This window comes from Paralichthys olivaceus, chromosome 7 (assembly GCF_024713975.1).
Source record: "Paralichthys olivaceus isolate ysfri-2021 chromosome 7, ASM2471397v2, whole genome shotgun sequence".
Classification (NCBI taxonomy): Eukaryota; Metazoa; Chordata; class Actinopteri; order Pleuronectiformes; family Paralichthyidae; genus Paralichthys; species Paralichthys olivaceus.
In genome coordinates, this window is record NC_091099.1 from 15,393,243 (window position 1) to 15,413,563 (window position 20,321).

At 40.8% G+C, this 20,321-nt stretch overlaps 1 protein-coding gene across 1 annotated transcript; it reads left to right on the forward strand.

The window, feature by feature from the left end:
- The first annotated feature begins 6,169 nt into the window (after nt 1-6,169).
- Nucleotides 6,170-20,313, forward strand: LOC109624483 (plakophilin-3). The gene is made up of 13 exons (XM_020079187.2): nt 6,170-6,549; nt 10,607-10,698; nt 11,166-11,911; nt 13,055-13,178; nt 13,924-14,128; nt 15,116-15,290; nt 15,770-15,887; nt 15,979-16,143; nt 16,235-16,417; nt 16,514-16,667; nt 17,147-17,342; nt 17,513-17,600; nt 19,095-20,313. The coding sequence occupies exons 1-13, from the start codon at nt 6,327-6,329 to the stop codon at nt 19,131-19,133; spliced, it is 2,508 nt and encodes an 835-aa protein (XP_019934746.2). The 5' UTR covers nt 6,170-6,326; the 3' UTR covers nt 19,134-20,313.
- The last annotated feature ends 8 nt before the right edge of the window (nt 20,314-20,321 follow it).

Consider the following 20,321-nt stretch of genomic DNA (forward strand, 5'->3'; position numbering starts at 1 on the left):
GTCTGTCTAGTTTCGAATCGTCCGTCTGCACATATGCCAGGCAGTTCCTCTTATGCGAGCACAATTGTGTTTCTATATGAGTTATTGTTGAACACAGCACACAAGCATTGATCAGACATAATAAAGAGTTCAAGCTAAGGTCATATGCAAGTTTTCCATTACAGCACGCTGGAAAAAGTTTGAGAAGTACTGTATCAGCTTCATCCTGTGATCCCTTGTAGCGTCCTCAGAGGAATATACAAACCTTGATTGGCTCTTGGAGATTGTTTGAAAAAACACAAGTTCTGTGGTGACCGATTCTTAAAAGGTAAAAAAAACTACAGAACATTTGAGTGTCGGGGCTTACCGACACTTGGATGACACCACCAGGCAGTAAGGAGAAATTCTATGTTATTGTTTTTCTGTTGTTTTTATACGTTTGAAGAATCAATCCCCAGTAACTTCAGTTGTATTGGACGCTGTTTACCCCTGAAACTCCAAAAGTGTGGACTCAAACACTTCACCCACCCCTCCATCGACATAGTGGCGAGTGAACCATCCCTTTAAGCTACTTGATCTGCACAGTACAGTACAGTATTAGTGTCATATGTTTTTCAACCTCCTTCAGTTTCACTTATTTTAAACAGAATACAAGCTGCAGTATTTAGCTCCCCACAGGGGGGCAGTGTGACATCACTGCCTCTCTTGCCCAATCAGCATCATTTTCTCCAACAGCTCAACTGAACACATTAAAAACTGAACTGACTTGTATTTCTGGCACAGCGGTATCAGACACACCCAGCACACGTTTATCTCCTCATCACAGGACAGGATCAGCTCCTCTTTAATGAAGTCACAATCCAGGTTTCGTTCACGGTGCCCACAAGCTCAGACACATTCCCTGACATGGGATCATTTTATGATCCCTGTTTACTGGACAGATGTTCAGAAAACAAAGATGTGATGAATCAAACTCCAGCACAGTGATCGTGTGAGTTTCCAGACAACAAACCAAATACCCCACTACACACACACACACACACACACACACACACACACACACACACACACACACACACACACACACAAGGACTTTTCCCTTTTCTCCTTTGTTTGGTGATTTCTTCATCTTCCATGCTAGACTCAACCTCAACTCAACCTCTCAGTACAATGCGGTGAAACTCAGCGACCTCTAAAATAGTTGTGCAACTGAATCAACACCTTCCTAAAGAGTTTAAAAAACTGAACAATACAGTCTTTTTCATGAAGTGTAACACATATACACATATATTATTTAATTTAATACTTAATTTAATATCCCGCACTCCTTCACCCTGTAAACTGCTGCTAGCCCTTGATTTAAATTCAAATTTAAACTGTTGTACTATGTTATATGTTAAAAGTTATATGTTGTTACTATGTTGTATGTTAAATGTTAAATGTTATGTTAAATGTTATATGTCACTATTTTTCCTTTATCTTGTATTTCCCGTCTACTGCGTAGATGTTGCCTGCCATGTCACAAGAATTTCACTGCTCTGATGACGCTAAGTTATTTGGTGCATGTGACAATAAACTTTGATTTGATTTGATTTGATTTGATTTGATTTGATTTGAAGGTGACGTTCATACGGCTGTTGGATAGGTTTTAGTTCAGTGTAGTCTTTTCAATAACTGAGTGCAGATGTGAATCAGAGTTTTGATTAGGGTTTACCCTACATGACCGAACCCTTTGAGGTTAACACACTGAGAGGTTCATTAATTATTGTTTTATCGTGTAGAGACAAGCAGAGAAAGTGTGGCACTCCCACTCAGCATCTTTTTCATGTCACATTTTCTTTTAAACCTGTTTTTAATCATTAATATTGTCTGGGTTATAGTTCCTATAGTTTTAATAGTTGTGCTTGTGTATAAGTGGTGAAGCTATTTCTTTAAAACCTTAAACCATCTCATCACTGAATAATTGTTTGTTTTAAAAGGCACCAGTTTGATGTGTTGTATCACCACTGTCTTTTAATGTGAACTCCAACTGAACACACTCAAATGATTGCATTACACTGCAGAGGCCAACTGAGCTGGTGAATCCAGTTTTTCTCATCATGCATTTAAACCTAGAACAACATACAGAACAACCTAAGGCTCAACATGTTTCTATCCTCAGGGCAACATAGGCTTATAATCTCATCTCATTTTACCTCTAGTTGTTTTAGTTGATCCACGTATCTGAATTGATTCATCCGCTTCAAATTAATATTTATGTTGTGTATTTATTCCCAAGATTTTAACTTTTGCTCTTGTTTGTACTGTTTTTATTTGATAAAACATGATGTTGATTGATATTGATGATATGATGGTTTGATCAGCTGACATCAGCGTTCAACCTAAATACTCAGGAGGCTAAAAGGAGGAAAATCCCTGTAACCAAGATCTGGTGCAGTCTGTTATAGCAGCGTATTAATACCCATGAAATGTTCCACACTGACATCAACAATCATCACTCACACATGGGCTGAGAATCTTGGAGTCGAGTTTGATTAGGCACTTAAGTTCAGCAAACACGTAAATCATCAGATCCAGATTCAGTCTCCAGCTTCAAACCTTCACATCCACCTGCTTTGAGTGATGCACCTCTTCATATTTAGGCATTAGTCACACTTTAAAATCTTGTCTCCAACTCGTCATGAGTTCTGCAGCGAGCTCTTCACCTACGTGTTCTGATTGGTGAGCTGGAGACTCTAGGCCCAGTTAAACTTAAAAACATACTTAGCCTAGTTTTATCACCAAATATTTGCGATTATATTTTTACATATCTGTGTTTATGAATTACTTTACAAAAAGGAGCATATATTAGTTCATGTGTAGCCTATATATCAAATATGAAACATGAGTCCATTTGTTAAAATGATGCTTTATGGTCAGTTGAAAATATGTATATATGGATATTTATATGAAATATGCAAGCCCTTGTTGCGGAGGGTTACCACTTTCTTACATTTTTACACATATTGTGTTTAATGAGGTCAAAAGAAAAGAAACATTATTTAAAGGAAAAAATGAGCAGGGCTGTCGGACAGGTAATAAGGAAGGATATGTGGAGAAAGAGGCAGGTTAAGAATGTTAGAAAGCAGGAACCACATTTCTCTTACCTCCTTATAACTATCATTGTTACCGAGCACATTAAGGAAAAGAACAGAAATAACATAAGGCTAAATGGACAGTCAAAGTGGGAAAAGTTAAAGTTTCTTCTGCCCTGATCCAATGTATTATTATATTACAACACTACTTACAATTATTTGAATCTGCACATTATGCATCTGTATGAAAACTCAATGAATTATAAATGTCAAAAGAAATTGTAAAAAATTACTCATTGCAGTTTCCTAAAACCCAAAGTAACAAATTCAAATAATATGTTCAGTTCACCAGCAGGTAACGTCGGACAAGAACAGCAAGTTGTTACAAGTGAAAAACAAATATTTGACATTTTAGCTTACAAACGATCTAATTGGTGCCAGTTACCAAATAGCTAATTAGTTAGATAACTAATATTCATCTGTTGACTGAATACTAAACCAATATCACCTGCAAAACGACTGCAGCACAAACGACAGTACAACCCTCTGTAGTGTTGTGCTCTTTTCAGTTTCACGTTCTTGTAATGTTTGACTGTCCACATACTTTTGGCCTTGTAGTGCAGCCCAAAGACAGACATGTGTGACACATTAGACAGAATATGGGTGTCACTCTCTCATGCAGTAACTTTCTCTGACACACACTGCTCTGAGTCAGTAACCGTCCCTGTCTAAGAACTCAGTGAATACACCTGCTCTGATAATCTGCTGTGCAGACTGAGTGAATCATCAATGAAATGTTGCAACGACTTAACAAGAAAAAATCAGAACCAACATCACAGAATCACACGACATAGTTGTGTAGAGAAGGGTGAAGAAACTGTCCCCTCTCCTGTTACACACCCCACGATGTCACACTCTCACTCTGATGACTCATCTCTTGTTTGGCAGTGGCCACATGTACACCTACAGTGCAAAAAGAGATGAATGACAATTATCAGGGTGGTGGCTATAGAAACATTGTAACGTCTAATGCTGTCTAATACCTCAGCAGATCAGACGCCCTAACACCTCAAGCAGGTTCAACACTTCAGAGAGAGAAAGAGCATCCACCACCAACTCAATGGTTATGGTAAGTTAAAAAACTTTTGTTTGAAGACTTTTAAACCAAATTAGTTCATTCCATTGCTCTTTGGGTTATGGAGGGGAAATTAATTTCCACTGTGAACATTCAGTTTTAGTTCAATTGTATAGATGCATTTACTGAAATGTGTAAAAGCTGTGCGTGATTATTTGTATGCACAAATATTCTCTGACAAAATAGGATAGAATAGAATACAATGCCTTTCTTGTCATTGCACATTGTACAAAATGTTTTTGCTGCGAATTTCCAAAGCATGGCAATATATAAAATATTTGTCAAGTAATACAATTATTGATATTAAAAGAATAGCCATGTAATACGATTATATATACAAAGTAAATATGGTAAAATGAAGTCTTTGTTATGAACTCAGGAAGGAGGTTACATCTCTATAGAGCTTTTACTGCATCTGGTTCATTTGTTAATCTATTGGCTTTAATCAGCTTTAGGGTAATAAAATATTAGGCTTTCATTAAGAGAAATTATTGGCTAATTGAAAAGACAGGAATAAATTAATCTTCAGTTTTTCTTTTTTTCTTAAATACTAAGGAAGAAAAGAATCTAAAAAACAAAATGATATATTTGTTTAAAATTATTTAAACCAGTTTGATTAGCATAATTGTTGAAATGTGATTTTTTTCAAAACTTCACTGCACTTCACTTCAGACAGCAATATGACAGCTGTACAGCATGTAACGTGTCACTCCCACGCTTTATATCATCACTGTATTCGTTGCCATGGTGACTCACAGTTGCTAGGCTGAAATCAAACAAACCAGATAAAACAGGTGTGTCTCTGACTTAATCCAGTGAGCCACACCTCGTAACAGTCCTGCAGTCACACTGATCCTCAAGACTCAACTTGATTTGATGCCAGCTTGGGAAAATATCACATCACAAAGCTATTACGCTGTTCCACGCATGGACAAAACGTCAGCTAGTTATTGCACTTACAAAAAGAACAGATGTATAATGAATTAAAGATCCAGTGTGTAGCTGAAAGGGAACTATTGGCAGAAACTGAATGTGAAATAATCCTAGTGATGTTTTCACTAGTATGTTATATTTGTACACATTTTTTTCTTTACATTAGCATGGGCTGTTTATATTTAAATACTTTATAATTACATCTGGAGTGGGTCCTCACTACAATTTTTTTTACAGAAGCCCAAACTGGACAAACTAAACACCTTTTGACTTTTTACGACAACTGAAGGCTACCACAGTTTATCCTTCATGCTTGGAAGGGGAGGGTGAGGGAGGGGATTAGCTTTCAGCTGCAACATTCAACTTCACCACTAGATGTCAGTAAATTCTACACACTGAATCTTTAATCATACAGACATAATTATTAGAAAAATATATTTTTGATATTTTTTAACAACTCCACAGAATCCACTCCTAACAGAAGAGAAATGTGGCTGTGATCAGAACACAGTACATCTAAAAAGTGAAGTGGAGTTTCTCATGTGCACTTTTCAAATAACAGTTGACATCATCTTAAAGGGATGTTGTAAAAATACGAAGGTCCTTTACTAAATTAAAAGTGGTAAAACTGCAATATAAAAATACTCCTGCTTTGAAAATGGGGACGTATCAAAGTACATATTGTATATAAAGGTACATAAGTTACAAAACATACAATACAACCCAACACCCCCACAACCTAGAACAACACAACGTAGGATAGCATAGCACAACAGAACATAAAACAGCATAGTATAGCATGGCATAGCATAGCATTACACATCATTTGGTTTTGACCAGTTTACTGGAGGTTTATCCAGTGAATGTGGATCAGTCTGTTACTAGTGGCTACCATAGACTGCATATAAAGACACAACACTATGAGTCCAGCAGCAGTAGTGTGCGTCACACACACACACACACACACACACACACACACACACACACACACACACACACACACACACACACACACACACACACACACACACACACACACACACCTGACGTCCAACTCGCACACCTGTACGTCAGGTGTCCTGTGCTCCCTGAGGCCCCGCCCCCCTGGTGCGCCTCCTCCACATTCAGCTTCAGCCAGCTCACAACAACCTGTTCCCAGCTGCGCTCTGTCCGGACGACAGCGTCTCTCCTCGTAATCTTCCACCATGAGTGTCTTGGCCAGTGAGAATGCTTTTCTGTCCGCCCTGCAGCCCAACACACAGGTCACCACCTACGGGCTCCCGTCTGAGGTCCAACTCGGGAACGGGGGCTCCGTGTCGGACGAGGTGTCGAGGACGCGGCGGGTCCAGCAGCAGGTCCAGATGAGACTGGCCGAGAAGTCCACACTTCCGCGTCTGAATGGATCAGCCGCGCATTACGCCATGTCGGGTAAAGAACTCTCTTAACTCACCTTCACAGGGGGACTGCTCTGGATCTGCTCTGGAGCCATGTCTGGGCTGTGCGCACTGAGCGGATCTGGGTTTAGTTTAGATCAGTCTGGGAGTTACAGATAAAACCACCTAGTGTCCACACAGGTACAGGTACAGGAGTAGGTGCAGGTGGTTTTGTGTGGCAGTCTGACCAGTCAGTCTAATAACCATGTTTCCTTTAGCTTTACTCCAAATAAATGACATAAAACGGACTCTTTATGAGTTTAGGTCTTGGATTTGACCCAGTGAGGAAGTGTGATACTGGACACCATATTTGGCAAATGTGCTTGGATTTAGTTTATATTTTCAAAAGTTGTCTAGACTTCTCCACATAACCATATGCATTTATTTGTGAAAATTGACTTTTATTGATTATTTTCAATATCTGTGTATAAGTAAACCAGACATATGCTCATTTAAGAGGCTTGAAACAGTGGATTGCTTACACTTTCGCTTTAAAAAATATTCCAACCGCCTAATTTAGTTTGATTAATATGTTGTCTGTAGGTTGATTCATCGATTATACGCGTGATCACATTTCTCCAGTGACATGTATGAATATGTCTGTTTGTGTGTGTGTGTGTGTGTGTGTGTGTGTGTGTGTGTGTGTGTGTGTGTGTGTGTGTGTGTGTCATTCCTGTGGGTTTGTTTCTCATCAGGGGGAATCTGTCCATTCAGCTACTCTGCACTGAACACAGCAGTGATCGTACAGTGTTCCTTGTGTGTGTGTATACCTGCAAATAACATGAGAAAGGGTTAATGTGTAACAGGCCCAAACAAGAGCTGCTTTCATGATCCTCCCTGATAGCAGAGTAAGGTGAAAGCCTCCCTCTGTGGTATAGGGTTTCAGGCCTTACTCAGCTGAAAGGAGCCAACAGTTCAAGAGATACCTGGGAGATGACGGGCGTGTCGTCTGCTTGTGAAAGACTTGAATTTGTCAAAAGGTGTCTGGCTGCATCGTCAGACAAAGTTCAAGTGGGATTGTCATGAAGGATCAGGGTGAATGAAATGTTTCCTGGAGTTTACTCAGGTGTTGCAACACATTTGAGGCAGTTAGAGCTGAATGAGTGTATGAGCTACACATGGACGCAGGTTTTTCTTGAGTTGATGTAGAAGTCATGGAGGCTAAAATTTGTGTACCCGTCCCCTAAAGGGTAAGGACATTCCTTCACGTCCCATGATTGGATGTGTCAAACCAAACTGCATCTGAGGGAGAATTTTTTTTTCTCACCTTACCAGTTAGCTACTAGCCTCTAGCTTTTTTTCCCCTGAGGTGCCAACGCTTGTGGCTTTGAAGAGGAAAACATAAAGTCATAAAATACTGTCACGTCATCTCTATCATGTTTTGAAACCTGTTCAAGCAGAGGAAGAATACATAACGACACTGCATTGAAGGCTGCAATTTCAGCGGTTTTGTGGTTCTAGAGAATTTAATTGTGAACGGATGTGTTTATACATGAGGAAACATGCTGAGGGTTCGGCAAGGAAGGCCTCCTCTTCTGAAACTTAATGTTTATTCCTCATATTTCTCTTTAAGTCGATAACTGACATATGTTCATATGTGGACAAGCCTCAGCAGAAAGTGAGAATGGAAAAAAAAGTGTGTGTGTGTGTGTGTGTGTGTGTGTGTGTGTGTGTGTGTGTGTGTGTGTGTGTGTGTGTGTGTGTGTGTGTGTGTGTGTGTGTGTGTGAGTGAGCGTACCTGTGTACTCGTTTTTGTTACCCCTTCAGGGTTTTTCCAGCATAAACTCTTACCTTATGAGGACCAGGAGACCTCATGGGGACCAGAGCCCCATCCCAATGAGGCAAAACCTATTTTCTGAGGTCCTGGTTAAAGTTAATTGTAAGATTTGAAGTGTGGTTAATTTAAGGTCAGGGTTACGTATGAAATGGTCATGATTTAGGTTAGCAATAAGGTTTTGGTCCACAATGAACAGAAGTCCATACAAGTCCTGATATGGATAGCTGTTCACACCTTTGTGTGTTTGCTGATTCTGTGACTACTGCATTTCAGTTTTCAAAAAACAACAGGAAAGGAAAAATGCTTCGAGTTTTCAGGGTGTGTTTGCTGCTCGTTGTAAGAACTGTGGCTCTCAGGTGTGTCGGGCGTTGCCAGGGTTGTGTTGAATCCAGGCCAAGAGATGTGTCTGTGTTTCTCCGCTCAGTAGAAGTGAAGCGTGTCGGCAAATGGCAACTCTACTCACTAGGGTAAAAACTGTTCAGGCTCAACGCAGCTGCAGGTAACTTGTTAGTTGTTCAATTGTAAATGTTCCCCAGAGGATGAACCATCCTGACTTTGGTGATCCTAACACTTTTAATTCACTGCCATTAATCAGACAAATGTGTATGATTTTATGAATTTATGGTGATAATAATGTATATAAGTTTATTTCATTCATTGACAAAACAAAACAATTTGAATGAAAACTAAAAATCTCAACTCTTGAATGAAAAGGAGCAGAAATAAGGATAATCTTATATAATCTGCCCCTCTTTCACAAGACATTAACCTGCAAAGGTAATAATTCAATACAATTTCAAATCAAAATAGCTTTTATATCCTTCAAATAATCTCACAAAATGATTTACCAGTCACACCAAAACAGAACAGAACTTAATTAACAAATTCATTGTATTTCCTAAACATATCGGCTTTAATTGTTTTTCAGATTCTATGTTGATATTGTTCTTTAAACTGATTCCTTTCGCTGTAATGCAGCGATCCATCAATCAAATAGTCTACCTGAAAAACTAGTGGCACTCTGCACTTTCTTTTAACTGCTGATAACCTCAGCTGACAGGTTTTCATTACTGTTTGTTTTTCTGTTGTCAGGGTTACAAAGAAGATAATGCTGCGATCTTTATCAAAAGAAATCAGGCATGTGTGGAAAGATAGTAATTCAGAAAAGGTGATATTATAAGCAGTTTGTAGAAAATGTCTGTGTGCATGGTTTATGTATCTGATCTCAATTTATGTGCAATATGGAGATAATGTGGCCAATCATCCTTGGTGGAGGTATGTTCAGAGTGCCCTTCTCCTTAGCTTATGTTATCATTAGTACATCATTGCTTATCATTAGTACTGTGTCATTAGTACACTATTTTAGTATAGTATTTTTAGTAAAGGCTCACAAAGCTGCACGGCTGTAGACTCTGATGTCTGTTTGCATGACTGTATCAAACCTGGAACAACAGATCATTCTCAGAGGATTTCAATAAGAATCTTAGAATAAGAAACGACAGAATTATTAGTTGATATGCACACACACTGAGTAAAATGGACAGGGTTTTGTCACTGAACTTTTCTGGTTTCAGTTGACCCAGATATTTGAGTCAACGAGCAGCCTCTCGAGGCTCAGGCCGTAGTGAACGTTTCGCCTCACCTGTCAGGTCACATCGTTCTGTAGATCAGAGCAAAAGATTCACACGCTACTTGTGCTGACAGATACATGTGTGTGTGAGTCGAGAAGTATTCTCCAGGTGAATGGTAACCAGAGACCGGGTGACTGGACTCCTCCTCCTGTTTCAGTCTCCAACTGCAACACGACATCTGCTGTTCTTTCTCATGCAAATCATTGTTGGAAATTAAAGAGGCGTGGCGCCTCGATGTGGTTTAATCTTGGAAAAGTAAACAGGATATATCTTTGGTTTTTGGCATTGTGCGGTAACATCACTCGGCCAAAGCTTTTCAAGTAGAGCCAGCATTATTCTGCTTCCACATAAGAATTCAAAAGATATGAATCAATGTTTGAAGAATTCATGAAAAAGTCAATTGTCATCATTTCTTTTCATTTGCACATTTACTGGGAAATACTTTTAAATCCACCAATTGTGGAGAGTGTAATCATATTTCTTATTTATTTATAAAGATCTGATTTAAAATATACAAAAGATATATTTTTAGAAGACAGATGGTTTGAAATTGGTTTTTAGTCTTTTAGGAAAATGTTTCTTGACTTTTGTAAATTTGATTATATGTATTATATCTAGTAATCATGTGTTTTTCTTTATTTCAGACTACGATGGCTCTTTAACAACGAAATATCAAACCTACAACCCAAGCTTCAGCTCAAAGTCCTCCTACATGTACTCCGGTTCCAGAACGATGGTAAGTACGGCCTGATTATCTCAACATGTATTCACGTATCAAACATCACCAGCTCCGACCCTCTGCTGGTGTCACAGTGGGTCACACAGCACTCAGCATGTGTGGTATTTCACAGGAGGCTGTGATGTGATCAGGGTTTTCATGTCCACCCTCTAGATTCCTCTGTTTTTATGATTCAACAGGAAAACGCTGGCTTTATTCCACTTAAGTTTGAGCTCTGAACGTAAGCGTGAATCAACGTTAACTTGTAGATTTCTAATTGCGGTCTGATACGTCACATTTTAATCAGTAAAAAAAAATCCCCCACGCCTAAATGATGAATCCTGAGGCCATGACCTTTGTTTCCTGACATGTCGGTGATCACATTTAGAAACCGGTGACTCATTACAAATTCATCACATACAGTTCAATACAAGGCAGTGCTGCTCACATTTGATCGTAACAGTTACTCCTCTCTTCATCCTCAGGGTCCTCGTGTATCCCAGAGGTCGGGCTTCAGCTGCCAGTCTGCCGGCCCAGATCTGGCCCAGATCCACAAGATCAGTGTCGGAGGTGGTGGAGCTGGAGGTGGTGGATTTAGAGCTGGAGCTGGTGGTGGTGGTAGTTTTTACAGAGAGGACATGCGTGTGGGCAGCTACCAAAGCAGACCCCATCCCCGAATGGACTCAGAGACCCTCTCTATGCACACAATGCGGCAGCAGCCCTTGCATATGAATAGCTGGATAGTCGATAACAGCGACGCTGGCAGCTTAGTCTCGGAACGGGATGCCACTTTCAACCGCCAGTTCAACCAGGGTACGCTCAACGGGTACACCACCCAGATGAGGCAAGAAGTAAGCCCCATGGTCATGCAGCGATCCCTCAGTGGCACTCTTAACCGTGGCGGAGGGATGACAGGAGGGGAGACGGAGATAGTCCATCAACATACTTTAAAAGGCCCGGCCCAGCGCACCATCAGCAGGATTACAAACCGAAACCGCATGAGCATGGGCTCCATGTCTGGGAGCACCTACAGTAGAGGAGGGGACATGGTGGATAGAGGGGGGTTTATTGCTTCCGGAATGTCTTCGGCTTCCCAGGGGAACTTGGTGATGCAGCGTCCAGGCACCATGTCCCGCGCCATGTCATCCAAAAGCATTCAGAGTGTTGGCCGGGGCATGGACATCTTCACTGGGCAGGTGGATATGGGAGCCAGCATAGGGAATCTCAGCGGGTGAGATGCTCACACGTTCAGTGTTTTTTTCATTTGAAGATGTCGTTCCATTTCATGTCCTCACACCATTATTGACAGATCCTGCGTGTGTTAACATTATTATTATGTGTGTTATGGTAGGTTGAACATCATCATGTTGATATATATCGACTATTGGATGTAAACTTTCTACACCGCGGTGGATAAATAGCTTTCAAAACAAGCCACAACTCACCTGTGCATGCTCATAAGTGTTCTCTGGCACTTTCTGATCAAGTCATAAGAAACGGCCAGAACCAAGAGTAAACCGTCTGTTCAGCCAAACGTTTATTTACTGTACCTTAATCCTCCATGCCTTTATTGCCCTAAAACCACTGGCAACATGTTCCTTTATTATGACACTGGCACTTGGGTTTAGTTTCATCTGCGCCACATCCTGATCACCACCCAGCACCATCCTGATGGTGTAACTGAAACTTGGGAATGGGTTTAGAATAGACTGGACTAATAAATTATTTTAATTAGTTACTGAATGTAAGAAAAATATGAATCTATATATTTTGTCAATAAATGCCAATATAATAATCCTGAATCCTTTAATTAGTTCATAATCCTCGGTGACAGAAATGACGGCTGGATTCCCTCTGGTGACTCAGCTTGTTGAATGTGTCTGAGATGTCAGCGGTAGCAGAGTGAAGCTATATCCACCAGTATGATGCCGTCACAACTATCAACTATGTGTGTGTGTGTGTGTGTGTGTGTGTGTGTGTGTGTGTGTGTGTGTGTGTGTGTGTGTGTGTGTGTGTGTGTGTGTGTGTGTGTGTGTGCGTGCGCGTGCGTGCGTTTACTTGGAGCTGTGGATCAGGAGGTGGAGGAACAGGTTTTGGGTGTGGCAGCCTACTTTCAGTCCTTGCATTTCACACATCCCGCAGTGTGTGGTTAGCCGAGCCGTTTCACAGACCAGCGAAAAAAATACAACAATTTCTCAGACATGACACAAATCATCCATGAATGATTACAGTAATCACTGCAGCAGCTCTGTTGGTTTTCACTGGAACATCCAGAGGTCATGCAGTATTTTGTGCTATCTTAGAGTGCAGCGTAGCAACATTATTCAAATGTTTTACATTCTTTGTTTTAATGTGTTTTTTGCTTCTTTGCTAGGATCGCCTCCTTGGACATGCTCACAGCGGTGCAACACCTGAGGGATTCTGACCAAGATTTACAGGTTCTGGGCGCCGCCTACATTCAACATGAGTGTTACAACGACAGCGAAGCCAAACATGAGGTACTTTATACTTGTGGTTCAAATTCCTCCAGGTCTCTCCTCTGTGCAATCCGCATTGAGTCATAAAATCTGTAGGCGTCCAGTGGTGGATGAGCCTTGGTGACAGGAGGCAGAGACAGCTTTGCTTCTATTCTGGTGCTCCAGTTGCTTGACGTTGCTTTTTTTTTAATCAGGCAGTAAACATATGTGGACTCTGCCCTGTATGCATGTTGAATGGCAGATACTGTATATAGTGAAGATTAAACCTCTTATCTGATATGACTCAGTTACGCCTCAGAGCTTTTAGCCTATTGAGGAAAGGCAGACACTTGTGGTCAGTGTGTAATTATTCCTCTAAAAAAGAAATGGTCTTTCATATTAGAATCCAACAAATGCAGACAGTAGTGCATAGTGAAATAAGACAGGGGGTAGAGCTAAATGTGGCAAAATCATCTCAGCAGCTCAAAAATATTTATAAAACAGACACATGCACAGTTTGTGAATCTTTTTATCTCACTATTAGCAGAATGGTTAAAAGAATTTGGCAACTCTTACTCACTGCCATGGATACAGCCCGGGCACATTGATAGACAATACATGAGACGAAACTGAAACTGAATTTAAAAGAAGCCTTGTATGACATAAAGATTTTAATCCATCAGAACTCTCTCATGCTTAGTTTCTCTTTAAAGCAAATAAAAAAAGCACACCAAATAATAAGAGAAAGTTAAAAACAAAGTATTAAAGAATGATTTTGTTTCTTCAGGTGCGTCGTTTGAAGGGCATCAGCGAGCTGGTGAGACTCTTCAACAGTGAGAACCAGGAAGTGCAGCGCTACGCCACTGGGGCCACACGCAACATCATCTACGAGAATATGGACAATAAAGTAGCGCTGATCGAAGAGGGCGGCATCCCGCAGCTGGTCGAGGCGCTCAAGGAAAACGACGACGAGCTCCACAAAAACATCACAGGTATGAAAACCCCAGATTTCAGACAAAAGTAAGAGATGACAAGCCGAGCAGATTTCTCGTGGACATTCACCTCCAGCAGACTTGAATGCTGATAAGTTGGTGTTTGGATGCAACATGATCTTGGCAGTGGTGTCCTTGGAATACTTGGAGCAGACAGTAGCGTTTCAAAGGGATATAAAGTCACACCCAGGAAGAATGGCAGGAGAATCCAGATAGTCTGTTTACTGTAAATAAAGTCTCAGTTTTATTTTTTTTTAAAAGGGAGTGGAAACTCTTTTCATTATATCAGCATTCTTTCTTTCTGTGGTTGTGCTTTCATTTCCTCTTTATTTGACATTTATGTCTGTCGGCCATTAACAGCACAGGTCTGAATAATTTTAGTTTCCTCTTGTCTTGTCTCCGTCTGCCATCATCGCCTGTTGTCAGCAAGAGTGAACACACTTTCTCACTCAATTACTTCCCGAAAATTACAGAAAAAGAAGGATGTTGCAACCCTGACACCACAGTGTGGAGATGTGAAAGGAATGCAGTGTGTATTAAGCACACAAAGAGCAGGAGGTGGAGCTGCTATCTTTTTCTATTGGGTGTGTGAGGAGGAGGAGTGTGAGGGAGTTGTCTGGGCCTGTGGACTAACAGTGTATCTGCTCCTGTCACTGTTCCCTTTGAGCCCCAGTGATTTATATCTACTGGACTGCGAAAGCTTGTGTCGGTGTCACATGTACAGAGAAAAGAATCTTTGGGAAAGAGATAAATAACAAAGCAGATGTGCTTTTTCAGTTTCTGATCTTGGCAGAGTTCAGCTCAAATTAGATTTTTATGATTATGAAGCTACATCCATCTTCTCACGTAATTCTCGACAAGAAAGACAAAAGGGGTATTTCCCAAAATGCTTCACAATGATTCAAATGAAAATGTTAAGACTTCTGACATCCTAGATGAGGATGTTGCTGACACGTTCCTGGTGTGTGTGTGTGTGTGTGTGTGCAGGTATCCTGTGGAATCTTTCATCCAAAGACAACCTGAAGGAGAAACTGGCCCGGGAGACCCTTCCTGATTTGACCGAGAAGGTCCTCATCCCTCTGTCTGGCGGCGGAGACTACGACGACATCTTTCAGTCCCCCTCCGAGGCCGACATTTACTACAACACCACTGGATGCCTCAGGTGCACCAATATTTTTCTCCGTTCCATCCCTGCAGCTGCAAAGTGTTACTGAAACAAGTTTTTTCATTCTGGTTCATCTGCGCCTGCTTCTTCTCCCATGATCACATTGCATCGGGTAAACCAGTCCAGTCAACTCGTGTGTCAGCTGACAGCCACCAGAGCTTTTACCACACCCATTACTCTTCACTGTTGTTTGCAGAAGCCTGCATCGCTCCTGCCTCCAGTCGCTTTTGTTCTGCTCTGTTTGTGTGCACACCTGAGGGCTTTAATGAATACATTTGCATGTGGGGAATATTTGCAAAGCTTTCTGCAAATTATTTATCTAGAAAATTATTGCTTTGATCAAAAAAAATTTGAAGGTGAAGCATAGGTCCAAAAGTGGAAAAGCCCCTGCAAGCCAAACTGTGCTGTGCTCCATTTGCATCTAATGAAATGCATGACTCCTGACTGACTTTTATCTTTAATTACTGTGTGTGCAGGAATCTGAGCTCTGTGAACGAGAAGACTCGTCAGCAGATGAGAGAGACCAACGGACTGGTGGACTCTTTGGTCCACTACATCCAGTCGTCCCTCAATGCGAACAAGGCAGAAGACAAGGTGAGACCGGAGGAGACTGAGCCTCATTCAAACAGCATCACTTCAACCCACATCTTACCTTTACTGTGTGTATCTGTGTGTGTGCTCTTAGGGGGTGGAAAACGCAGTGTGTGTCTTGCGGAACCTCTCCTACCAGCTCTACAATGAGATGCCTCCATCTGCCATGATGCGCCTGGAAGGACCAACCAGAGCTCAGGACTCAGGGAACGGCGAGGCCATTGGTTGCTTTACACCTCAGAGCAGGAAAGCTAAAAACGTACGTACATGTTCAACTTGTGGCTTTTTGTGTCCAGGAACCAGAACCTCCATCTCAACTCTGTTTCCTTTTGTGTTCCTTCCTCCAACAGGTCAAGAACCAGGATCTCTCCACTTTCACTGAGGTGGCACGGGTGCCAAAGGGTATGGAGTGGCTGTGGCACCCTCAGATAGTTGGGGTGTACAACCGCGTGCTGCATCAGTGCGAGATCAACTCCACCACCCGCGAGGCAGCCGCCGGAGCTCTGCAGAACATCACAGCCGGAGACATGAGGGTAAGAACCATATATTTTTCGGTTCACCTGTGAAAAGGCTAAAATGCTACGATCGTAGTTTGTCTCATAATATTTATTTTCCTCTTTGTCCTGCAGTGGGCATCAGTACTGAGCCGGGTGGCTCTGGAGCAGGAGCGCATGCTGCCAATGCTGATGGACCTGCTACGTACCAACAAAGACGTGGAGCTGCGTTCCATCACAGGCCTCCTCCGAAATCTGTCCCGTCATGCCAAGGACAAGGGCAACATGGGTTGGTCTTCCATTTTTCCTTCATGTTGCATTTTTAAAAATATGGCACATTGGAAGAAGACTCACTTCTCACATGTGTTTACCTTCTTGTAGCTTGTCTGGGCGATCCCCTTCACTTTTTTGTAGGGTAGCAAATATTAGCTCTGACCATTTGAACCTTTAAAGCAACTGAAAATCTACTTGTGAAATTTTCACACAATTCATGGCATTGAAATGTTGTATTTTATTTTATTGGTGTTATGTTCCCCTCTGAGGAATGTCCAATTTGAAGTTATTAATATTTTTTTGTGTAGGAGTTGTTTTATCAGATTTGATTGACAGCAGTCTGTAGAGAAGCAACACACTTTTTGAACTTTGGCAGGAATCTGTATGTTCATGTTCATCATATCATTTCTAATAGTAAAAAGCTGATTATGAAAAAGGTTTTCGAGGCCTTTGAATGTGCAGTGTTATCCTAACAATACATATTTTTATATTCAGCGACGAAGGTTGTAAACAACCTGGTGACCAAGCTGCCGGAAGATGGGCACCAGAAGGAGCCGTCCAGCGATGTAGTGGTGAACATCTGTGGTATTCTCAACAACCTGGTGACGGGCAGCTCTTTAGCGGCCAGAGACATCACCTTCTTCGGCGGTCTGCCCAAACTGGTCAACATCAAGGCCTCGAGTGGCACCAGGTCTGAACGTGGTGATTGATAAAACATTCTGTATTAGTTAAATGTGTTATCATGAGTCCTGCTACACATATTTAAACATTTACATTACATTTGATACTAAATGTTGCACAGAATGTTGCAGCCTGTCGTCCCACACAAGCTCATTTGTGACGGATCTTTGTTTTTTTCAGCTCTGGGAAGATGAAAGCAGCCAAAGCAGCAGCCACAGTTCTCTGCAACATGTACCAGTACAAGAAACTGCACAGACAGTACAAAGCGGTGAGACAACGTAGAAATGATATTGCCCCCCAAAAATCAAGAATCATTGATTTTCTGATGAAAGGACTCACTCACTTACTGATCACATCAACACAGGAGAGCATTGTAACTATTACTGAACCATGATATAGGTCATAAATACGATGTGTTTAAACTCAGTGGCTGCTCAGGTACAATATTATAAAACCACTTTTTTATCAAGGTCTTAAAAGTTTACTCTCATTCTTCTTCGTAGAAGAATTTTGTCACTTTTCTGAAGAAAGCTTCTGACCTTTGTCATCGTTACACTACAGCTTATTTACACATTATATTTTTGTCAATATGAATATTTATAAAAAACACACCTGTGTTGGGCAACTGTTGTCCTCCAACTAGAAGGTCGGCAGTTCGATCTCAGTCTTCTCCATTCCACATGCTTAAGTGTCCGTGCGCAAGATACTGAACCCCAATTTGCCGGTTCAAGTCCAGCATGGACGGAAGTTGGAGAGGTGCTATTTCACCTCCTGGACACTGCCGAGGTGCCCTTGAGCAAGGCACTGAACCCCCAATTGCTCCCCAGGCGCCTTCATGGCTGCCCACTGTTCCGTGTGTGCTCCGTTCACATGGATGGGTTAAGTACAGAGGTCAAATTTCCCCATGTTTGCATGTTGCATGCTGTGTAAAGTACAGTAAAGAAACCATCATCAACATGTTGAACATTTAAAATAAAAATATAAAATGTGTGTAAAATTTACACAATGTTTTCAGTTTAAAAGAAAACACTGGCAGGAACAGTGTGTGTGTTGACAATGATCTGTAGAGCACTTTCTATGTATGGGGCCCCACCTTCATTCCAATATCTATGAGTGTGTGCGTGTGTTGGTGTGCACTCGTTTCGTGTGTCAAAGTGTTGAAGCATGAAAAAAGAGTGAGAGTGGAAGAGATTTTGTGTGTGTGTATCTGTGGTTCTCATATCATTTGGGCAGCACATGTTCAAAACTTGTATATATCTGCTGCTCTTTCAACACATACACACACACACACACACACATACTTTCACCCAGTGAGGCGGGTACGTTCGGTTGACTGCCTTCTGCAGATCACAGCTTGCCCCACCCAAGGGTGCAGCGCTGACTGTTCCCTAATGAACAAGTAACGACATAACAAAAAATGTGTGTATGTTTGTTTTGGACTCTCTCTCTCTCTCTCTCTCTCTCTCTCTCTCTATATATATATATATATATATATATATATATATATATATTATATACTATTATATTATATATTCTTCAATAAAAAAATATGTACATGTGAAAAATGTACGTTTATATTTAAACACTGAATTATTACACTGCATTGTGAGCTCAGAGGTCACTCCAGGTCTTCAACATCAAATGAGCTGTCGTTCACACCTCTGTGGCGTGAAGTATAAGTACTACGTGGAGAAATAATTGAAACAGTCCTGCACGATCATCTTTTTGTGTTTCATGTCTGTTTTTCTTCTTTGCTTTACAGAAAGGGTTCTCACGACTGGATTTTTCTGATATGCTTTAAAACAAGTAAGACAGGTGATGTGGTACACATCCACTTCTTAAACACCCATCAGTCCTGCACTCTACCAGCACCCTATGGGAGAGCAGTAAATAAACTCTTAATTCATTCCAAAGATAACAGAAGAACATGAACACATCGGTGATAGAGGATCTACCTGCTGAAAGAAAAGAGTTTTGTGTGTGTTTTAAAAGTCAATGGACTTTTGTAAGAAATCCAGCTACGACGGATTCATCTGTGGACTCTTGATACAAATGTGTGCACCTTAACCTCTTAGTTGGAGCTGTGTGTGTGTGTGTGTGTGTGTTTGTGTATGTGTGTTTAGTACAGAATCAGGGATTTTTTTTCCAGGGCAACATGTATCCAGATAAAACTGTAAACAGCTGTTTGTGTATCTGCCTTTTTAAAAATCGTTTGTCAAAGTCTTAAATGACAACATGCAGGACACTTGTGCCTCTATCTTCTCATTGCACTTAATCCACTGCATTAAATACAAAACAGTCGGTACTAATGTGGCATTCTTCTTGTAAATAATGCTTCCTCTTTTACACAGACATGTTTTAATACGTGTAGCTTTGTACTTACCTTTTGGATAAAAGTGTGTATATGTGTCAAAATTATAACGTGTAGTTATAAGTGAATGTACGTCAGAAGAGATATTTAGATATACAGTTTGCAAAGATGTAAATAGATTTGATTCAGAAATCTGGGGATCAAGATTGTGCCTCTTTAGTGGACTTCTGCATTTAGCTGTGGGCTTTTTAAAGTTGCAAAATCTGTCTCATCTTATAAAATGCTGTGTGAAAACATAGAGAGCTCATAAAGTAACATTAAGTCTGTTTCCTTCTTGTTTTATATAACTGCTGTTAGTCTAACGTAATAAATGGTGTGAATGTGAATCACGGGTGGAAGGATACGGTCTTACCTTTGTTGACAGCCTTTGTTTAGTGTTTAAGACCAATTGCAAAATGTAACACTTTTCAGATTGAATTTATTTCAATTGGCCAATTGAATTTATTTAAATTGACTCGTAAAAGAAAAATAATCTTAACTATAGTGTGTATGTCACTGTGTTTGTGTTTTGAGAAAACACTGACTGCTCATATTTGCTTTTGTGTTGTATTCAGGCACATGTATCATCTGGATATTTTTAACTAATAAAGAGACAAATGTCGAAATGAAATGTCTTGT